Raw genomic sequence first — 8,521 nt, 5'->3', positions numbered from 1 at the left:
AGGGCACGGGCCACCAGAGGTCCGTGGGAGAGCGTTCGCGGCAGAGCAAGCCCTCAGAGCCGAAACCTTCAAACGGCACAGATGCGCCCTCCAGAGAAGGGACACCGGCGGAGGCGCCACGTGGCAGCGTCACGACGAGGGCCACAGACACGAGGCCGAGCTGCGGAAGTCAGGGCCTGTGCCTCCGTTTCCGTGAGCCAGGCATAGCTCGGCCCCGGTGACGGCAGGCGGGATGGCGGTCCCCGGAGACGGGTGTTGACCAGGGGGCCGTGAGAGCTCATCAGGCACAGCGCTTAAGAAGGATGAGGTTTGCTGCATGCATTCCTGCCAGAGTCAAAGCAAAAAACCACCACGGTGGTGGGGAAGGTGTAGCAGGTGTAGCAGTGTAGCAGGTGTAGCAGTCTCACGCTGGTGGAGACCCCGGATTCGTTCTCTCTAGAAGAACCCTCCCCCCCCACCACCCGATTGCTTCGTTGTAGCGAGACTCTAGATCTGTTCGCTGTAGTGGAGATTGCAGATCCGCTCGTTGTAGCAGAAACCTCCATTAGTTCACTCTATAGGAGACCCCGGATTCGTTCGCGGTAGCGGAGAACCCGGATTCGTTCTCTGTAGCGGAGATCCCGGATCCGTTCGCGGTAGTAGAGCTCGGGGATCCATTTGCTGTAACGGAGACCCCGGATACATTTGCTCTAGTAGACACCCCCCTCCCCCACCCGATTGCTTCGTTGTAGCGGAGACCCTAGATCTGTTCGCTGTAGTGGAGATTGCAGATCCGTTCGTTGTAGCAGGAACCTCGATTAGTTCACTCTATAGGAGACCCCGGATACATTCGCATTAGCGGAGAACCCGGATTCGCTCGCGGTAGCGGAGATCCCAGATCCATTTGCTGTAACAGAGACCCCGGATACGTTCGCTCTAGTAGACACCGCCCTCCCCCACCCAATTGCTTCGTTGTAGCAGAGACACTAGATCTGTTCACTGTAGTGGAGATTGCAGATCCGTTCATTGTAGCAGAAACCTCCGATTAGTTCACTCTATAGGAGACCCCGGATCCGTGCGCGGTAGTGGAGACCCCGGATTCGTTCTCTGTAGCGGAGACCCCGGATTCGCTCGCAGTAGCGGAGACCGCGGGTTGTTTGCACCCTAGCACAAAACCTAGCTCTGAGCTCCCTGACAGCCAAGACAAAGAGAGAAAGCCACGAAGGACACCTCGCTCATCGCGGGGAGTTCCCGCAGCTCTGAGGGGGACGCACCATAGGGGCGTGTCCTCTGTGGGCGGCGACGGGTGGATTTGCGCCCCGAAGCGCTTGGCGGCGGGAGGCCCCCGCGACCGCAGGCCGCATCCCCTCCGCCTCGTGTGCCCCCACAGGGTACCGGAAGCTGCTGAAGGACATGGAGGAGGGCCTGGTCACGTCCGGGGACTCGTTCTACGTCCGGCTGAACCTGAACATCTCCAGCCAGCTGGACGCCTGCACCATGTCGCTCAAGTGCGACGACATCGTGCACGTCCGGGACACCATGTACCAGGACAGGCACGAGTGGCTGTGCGCGAGGGTCGACCCTTTCACGGACCATGACCTCGACGTGGGCACCATACCCAGCTACAGCCGGTGAGGCCCGGGCCGGCGCCAGGGCGGGGGGCTACTGCCCAGCAGAGGGGCCCCCAGGGGGACTCCGCCTGTGGCCACTGAGGCCCGCCTGTTTCCTCCTCCTCCTGGAAGCCTCCCCTGCCTCCCCAGGGATGTTGCTCCCTTAAACCCTGTTGCTTCCCTAATGCCCGGGGCACCTCTCCCAGTCATCTGTAGAAAACCGGGCTCTCGGTTTTACGCCCCTTTGCTGCTCACTGCTTGTCCGCGGGCCACCTCCCTGACGTCCTTCCGTAATCACGTAGCAGTGGGGCGTCAGCCTTCCTCTGGCTAGGCTCACAGGCTTCCGGGAAGCGCGTTCCGCTCAGGCCGGCCCCGTGAGGTCAGCATCAGCAGCCCGGGTCTACAGATGAGGAAACCGAGGCTCAGGGGAGTGACTTTGCCACAGCCAGCACTGGCTGCAAGATTCGAGACCAGCGGCCGGGTTTCGTGCCCTCCCTGGGGGAGCACCCCCTCCTCCGCCCCCGACCCTGCTGGGAGGCACAGGGGCAGGCTGGCACCGGCTTCCCCAGGCCCTGCCCTGAGGGTCTGCCCTCCCCTCCCGTCTCCCCAGAGCCCAGCAGCTCCTCCTGGTCAAGCTGCAGCGCCTGATGCACAGGGGCAGCCGAGAGGAGGCGGACCCCACGCACCACACCCTGAGGGCGCTCCGGGTAGGCACCCCACAGCCCTGCCAGCCTCGCACCAGCCCCCAGGCTCGTTTCCGGATGGCTCACGAATGGTAGCCGCTGATGTCATCAGGGACTTGGTTCCTCGGGAATGGGACGGTCCCCCCAGAAGGGGCCCCGCCCTCAGGGCCCCCCCCCCCCCACGCGGGGTGGCAGGACAGCGTTTCCTCTGTGTCTCTGGCCTCTGCCGGAACAAGTCTCGGGGCTCCTCTTACCCTCCAAGCTCGTTCCCCGTCTGGAATGCTTCGATTCCACGTCTGGCACAGAGGGGGCTTGAGGACGTGTCTCTGGTTCTCGGCAGCCTTCCTGGGCTCACGCGTCCTGCCGAGCCCAGCGCATCTGACCGATTGATACCTGATTTCAGAACACCCTGCAGCCTGAAGAGCCGGTTTCCACCAGTGACCCCCGGGTCAGTCCCCGCCTCTCTCGGGCAAGTTTCCTTTTCGGCCAGCTCCTCCAGGTAAAGTTGTCCAGAGCGCCGACTGACTTTGCGGTCACGTTTTGCCGGGGCTCCCCCCTGCCGCTGCTGGGAAGAGAAGACTCTTTCAGAATATCAGTGCTTGGTGTTTGTGCACCACTTGCAACTTTTCACAGCACCTCCCACCTCCCGTCCCGTTTGATCCTCACGGTGACAGGTCGGGAGACAGTCTGTACACCTGTTGGAAGCAGTCCCACTTTCGTAAAAGACTTGAAGACCTATGGCTAAAAGAGTTTAAACAAGTTAGCTATTAGAAAAAAAATCAGAAACGGCGTATCAGGAGAAGAAAAACGTCGCAAGTGTCCGGGTCAGTGTAGTCCCTCAGACTGAGCGTTAAACGTATCTCTTAGCATCCTGGCAGCCGAGGAGAAAAGAGAAAGCGTACAGATTCTTTAAATCTTATCTGACCACGGACACATCGTAGCTCTTTGGGACCAGAAAAAATTTATCGCGTGTACTTAATTCTATAATGAGTTATTTTATTTTGCATGAACTGTTATGTAAGGAACACTGATTAGCCTAGTAGGTGCTGTCTTCGGAAGAAATTTCACATAAATGCAGTAAGCATTCTGTGCAGAGCTAAGTGAGTCACGTTAAGATGCGGTCCCTCAAGGACGTTTCTGTGTTGGTACTTTGCTAATCGGGCCCCTGTGGAGTTGGTGTGCCACACTCCACTGAGCCATCCTGCTGTTGGGACATAGGAAACCCAGAGGAGTGGTTCACGGCATGGCCCAGAAACCAGGTAGACGCAGACAGGTGCTAGAAAGATACGGAGGTGGAAGGGAACCCTAGCGAATCTGAGCTCCTCCTGAAGGCAGGGCCACGCGGGAACACACATTACCGCCTTCGTGTCACGCGAGACTTGGCAACCTTGAGCGTCTCCGGGTGGCTCACCCAAGGACCAGTTGACCACAGAGCCAGGCCGAGACCTCGGCTCCCTGGATTTTCCTCCCTACAGAAGGAGGGTGTGGAGAGACTCAGAGTAGCCCAGGGAATGTGGTGGGAACTCGGATTCTGTGTCCACCACTGGGGCATCCCTTTCCACCCTCCAGGGCTCAACTCTGAGTTGTACTGGGAGAACTGGGGGATACCAAGGGAGGGGTTGTAGAGAGCCGTGTCGTGGGAGGTGGAGCCATCCTGCACAGGCCCCCCAGGCGGGCGGTCTGTGGGCCATCCTGCCAGCGGGGCTCCTTGCCAGGGACCTCCCCTCCCACGGCTCCCCAAAAGGCACTGGGGATTGCCAGAGGGTCTCTGGCACCCCAGCCCTCGGCAGGCTTCGTGCCTGGTTAGGGAGGAGGGAGTGGGCATCTGTTCATTTGCTCGCCTACAATGATGTCCCCTCTCGGCCTGCTGGACCTCTCCCATTTTTACAGGGGGAGGTGACTGACCCTGGCCCCCAGGAGCAGAGCTGGGGTCCAAGCAGAGGTCTGCCTGTGCCCGGGTTGAGGCAGCTTGGTCTGGTTAGAAGCAAAGGCCCCACCCTCTGTCCTCCAGTTCGTCAGCAGGTCCGAGAACAAGTACAAAAGGATGAACAGCAACGAGCGGGTCCGCATCGTCTCGGGGAGCCCGCTGGGGAGCCTGGCCCGGTCATCGCTGGATGCCAGCAGGCCCTCGACCGAGAAGCAGGAAGGTATGGCGCTGACCGCCTCGCCCCTCCCAACTCCTGCTGGCCTGGCGGCTGCGGGAGTCCCAACAAGGCCCTTGGGTCCCCGCAAGGGGGGCTGGGACACCTGCTCCCTCCAAAGAGGGGGTTCCCCCATGGGGGGAGCCTCCAGGGGACCTGCCTGGCCTTGGTGGGAGGAGCGCACGGCCTCCCAGAGTGGCGTCCCGCCAGGCTCACCCCTGATGCGTGCTCGCTGCAGTCGGTCTGAGCCCAGATGCCCGTGTTAATTGGAGCTGTTTGCTGGGAAGCGTTCGCCTATTGATTTCTTTCCCCGCTGCCTGTTTCTTGCCATTTATCAAGCCGGCCAGGGGTCACCGGCCGCACAGCGCCCTGCAGAAGGGTGTGCCGATGGCCGGTCAGGCCTCCTGCTGTCCTCGGGGGCCGGGCTGGCCCGGGCACCGATGGTCAGAGGGCCTGGGCTCCCCTCCAGACCGGCCCTTCGGAAGGCCGGGGAAGGGCACCAAGTGAAACACAAGACGCCGGTTTCTGGCAAGGCGGTTGCTCGAGCTGCCCGGGGCTGGCTCCGCTCTGCTCCCCACACACCAGCCAGAGAGGCTTGAAAAGGTGGAAAGGAGGCCGTGTCTCCCCCTGCCTCCGACGCTGCTGGCATCCCAGAGCTCCTGACATAAGCCCCAAGCCCCTCTCAGCCGGCCCCGCCCCCCACCTGCCGAATACAAGCACCAGGCTGCAGGGCCGTCGCCTCAGCTCCCAGAACAGGGCCTGGCCCGTGGGTCACATAGACCTTCCTGCCGGCCAGCGGGCTCCGTGGGGCCGGGAAGCCTCCCGGGACGGTGGGCGGGCAGGGCGTCCCAGCCGGCCCTTTCCTGTCCCCTCCCAGAGCCGGACCCCGAGAGCGAGCTCGGCAAGAACCTCAGCCTGATCCCCTACAGCCTGGTGCGCGCCTTCTACTGCGAGCGCCGCCGGCCCGTCCTCTTCACGCCCACCGTGCTGGCCAAGGCGCTGGTCCAGAAACTGCTCAACTCCGGAGGCGCCTTGGAGCTCACCATGTGCAAGCCGGGTGAGTGCGGGCCGGGACCGTCCTCGTGTCCCCCCTCCTGCGTCCCACCAGGCGTGGCAGCAGAGCCTGTGGACCTGCTGTGCCCGGCCGGCGGGGCGGGTCTCGGGCCCGGGGGCCACGCCGGCCCTCTCGGAGCGCCCTGTGGCCCCAGAGCAGGGGAAGCAGGCCTTCACTTCCCCTTTCACGCTGAGGGTTCAGGGCGGAGGTCACAGAGCGTGTCAGGAGACGTGACTTGGGGTCCCCGCTCTGAGCCCTGAGGTTAAGAGGCAGGCCGCCCATCGCTAGGGCTTCCGTGTCCTGGGTGTGGCTGGGGGACCACGGTCAGATGCCCTGCACACGGCGCTGAGCCCCAGTCCTGGCTGCGAGCTGGAATCGTCCTCAGCACTGTCCGTGTTGAAACCACGGACGTCCAGGGCCACCCCGCACCAGCCAGCCGTCAGGTGCCCGGCGGGGTTTAGTTATGCCGAGATACACGTAACAAGGAATGTGCCACGTGGACCGTGTTAAGTGTCCGGTTCAGGGGTAGTAGGTACGTCTATCTCCAGAACTTTCTCTTCTTCCCGAGCCGAAGCTCCACCCCCACCCCAGGGCCCACCGCTGTCTGTCTCTCTCTGTGAGTCTGTCTCCTCCGGGGAGTCGTATAGTATCTGTCCTTTTGCCCCCGGCTCATGTCGCTCAGCATCACGTCCTCGAGGTCCACGCGTGTGGTAGCAGGTGCCAGCCCAGTTATGACCCACGCCATCCCACGGTGTGGATGTGCCACATAGTGTTTCTCCGTCACCCATCCGTGGACACGTGGGTCGCTCCCGCCTCTCGGCTGTTGTGAATCCTGTTTGTGAACGTGGGCGAGTGAGCATCTCTTCAGGCCCCTGTCTCCGGCTCTTGGGGGGCTGGACCCGGAAGCGGGATGGCTGGCTCCCGTGGCGATTCCACATTTTTTGTTCCGTTCCGTTTGAACTTGAAGCTGCCACCCTCGTGTGGCCAGCAGCTGTCACCTCACGTTCCCACGAGCACATGCCAGGGTCCCAGCTTCTCCCCCCACCTCACCAACGCTTGCTTTCTTTACTGTCAGCCTAGGGGAGGTGAGGGAGGGGCGTCGAGACCAGAAGTCCGTCCTCCGAGGATCAGTATACACGTAACAACACGCCCCCGTTTTAAGCGTGCAGTGTTGCAAATGCCTGCACCCCGTGACCCCAGCCACAGCCAGGAGACGGAGCGTTGCATCCCCTCAACAGGCTCCCTCGGGCCCCCCTCCAACCCTTGCCCCAGGCACTGTTCATCTCCTTCCTGTCACACATTGGTTTTCATTTTCTAGACTTTTCTGTAAATGGAACCATGCCATGTGGAACCATTTGCATCTGGCTCCCTTCACCCCACATCATGTTCTAGAACTTGTGGTGTTGTTCCCGCTGCCGAGCTGCGGTCCTGCGGGCAGAGCAGCCTTACCCGTCGGGAGTCCGTGGTGCAGAGCCCCTCCCCCACCCGGAGGTTCTCATATGGGCCCCGGGGCTGGAAACACGTGGTACTGAGCGCTCAGAACAGCCCCGGGTGGGGGTGCGGACTCTGTAAGCATCAGTCAGCACCAGTGTCGGGGTGAGATGCACCTGAGCAGGAGCAGAACGCCCCTCATTCCTGGGGGGGTAGCTCTGCATGCAGTCTTTCACTGGATGTTGGCAGTGATGCCCCCCCCAGGTCTCCCGGGATGCCTGGCCCTGTGGGAAGTGGGAGACGGCACCCCCAGTGTCCGGCCTCCCATGGTGCAAACCCTCTACAGACCCCGGCCAGGAGGGCCTCCGCGCACAGTGTGGCTGGTGGGAGAGGTGGTGTTCTTGGAGGCGAGTGGTCTCCAGCTGAGGTTGTGCCCCACCCCCCCACCGCGGCTACTGACCTGGGACAGGTCACCCACCTCTCTGTCCCTCACCTGCAAAACCAGCATAATGGCGGCCACTTGTGGTGGAAGCAAGAGGCTCGCAGATGGGCAGAGGTCAAGCCCAGCATGGGCCCCGGGTTCTCAGCCCCCCATGTGGAGCAGGCAGGACACAGACATGGGTCCCTCACCTCTCTGAGCTCCAGCTCCTGCAGCCACCGCGGTAACTACCTCCTTTCTCAGTACGGTCTGAGGTTTGGCAGAGCCTCGTTTGCAAATCCCACTCAGCTGCTCTGAACTCTGCAGACATGCCCCGTGTTGCCCTTGGTGCTTTCACAGCCAGGGCGCTGCAGGTGCTGTAGGGCGGGGGTTCTAGGCTGCCTCCGTCCCCCCAAATCACCCACAGACCTGTAGCACTTCCCCTGCTGGCTCTTCCCCGGATCCCTTCCAACTCCCTTGTGGTACATCCTGGAGTGTACATGCTAAACCTGGCCTAGTGTGGGCTCCCCGGCCAGCCTGGGCTTACGCAGGGAATTCTAGGCCTGGGCTGACCCCACTCTCCTTTCGTAAATGGAGAACCTGAGGTCAAGAGATTGAAGATATGTTCAGGGTCACCCAGCAAGTGAATGAGGTCTCTGGTACATACCTCCTCCTCCAGGGAGCCTGCCTGCTCTCCTCTCCCCTCCATTCCTCCTCACTGCTGCCACAATAAGTACCCATCACTGCACCTGCTAAATTGTTGCATAATTTTTGTATCCCACATTCTTCTTACTACATAGGTCACACGTTCTCAAGTACAACAACAACTATGTTTTTGTCATATTTTTATTCTAAAGTCTGGCCCTTAGTAGATTTTCAGTAAATACTAAATTTCAATAAAAATTAACTTGATGGGTGGATGGATGGAGGGATGGGGGTGGAGCAATGGATGAATGAACAGATGGGTAGGTGGAGGGATGGACAGGTAGATGAATAGATGGTTGGGTGGATAGATAGGTGCATGGATGGATAAGTAGATGGTTGGTTGAATGGGTGGATGGATGGTTGGGTGGATAGGTAGATGGATGGATAAATGGATGGATGGGTGAATGGATAGATGGGTAGATGAATGGGAGGGGGGATGGATGGATGGATGGATGGATGGATGGATGGATGGATGGATGGATGGATGGATGGATGGTTAT

General features: G+C 60.8%; 1 protein-coding gene across 1 annotated transcript; it reads left to right on the top strand.

The window, feature by feature from the left end:
- Positions 1–6: 6 nt before the first annotated feature.
- On the top strand, positions 7–8,238 carry LOC121024668 (caspase recruitment domain-containing protein 11-like). Its single transcript, XM_040466862.1, has 5 exons — positions 7–1,610; positions 2,200–2,296; positions 2,676–2,771; positions 4,284–4,419; positions 5,291–8,238. Exons 1-5 carry the CDS (start codon positions 1,393–1,395, stop codon positions 5,725–5,727), a joined length of 984 nt encoding a protein of 327 aa, XP_040322796.1. The 5' UTR covers positions 7–1,392; the 3' UTR covers positions 5,728–8,238.
- The last annotated feature ends 283 nt before the right edge of the window (positions 8,239–8,521 follow it).

The sequence above is a fragment of the Herpailurus yagouaroundi genome, unplaced genomic scaffold (assembly GCF_014898765.1).
Source record: "Herpailurus yagouaroundi ecotype Mexico unplaced genomic scaffold, PumYag 66712, whole genome shotgun sequence".
Taxonomy (NCBI): Eukaryota; Metazoa; Chordata; class Mammalia; order Carnivora; family Felidae; genus Herpailurus; species Herpailurus yagouaroundi.
Note: the sequence above shows the minus strand (reverse complement) of the source record. Positions and strands in the feature narration are given on the sequence as shown.

Excerpts from the sequence above, each read along its gene's own strand:
- LOC121024668 (XM_040466862.1), top strand. The coding sequence starts at position 1,393 with ATGGAGGAGGGCCTGGTCACGTCCGGGGACTCGTTCTACGTCCGGCTG. Across the intron at positions 2,772-4,283 it reads TTTTCGGCCAGCTCCTCCAG|TTCGTCAGCAGGTCCGAGAA; the intron begins GTAAAGTTGTCC and ends TCTGTCCTCCAG. Across the intron at positions 4,420-5,290 it reads CTCGACCGAGAAGCAGGAAG|AGCCGGACCCCGAGAGCGAG; the intron begins GTATGGCGCTGA and ends GTCCCCTCCCAG.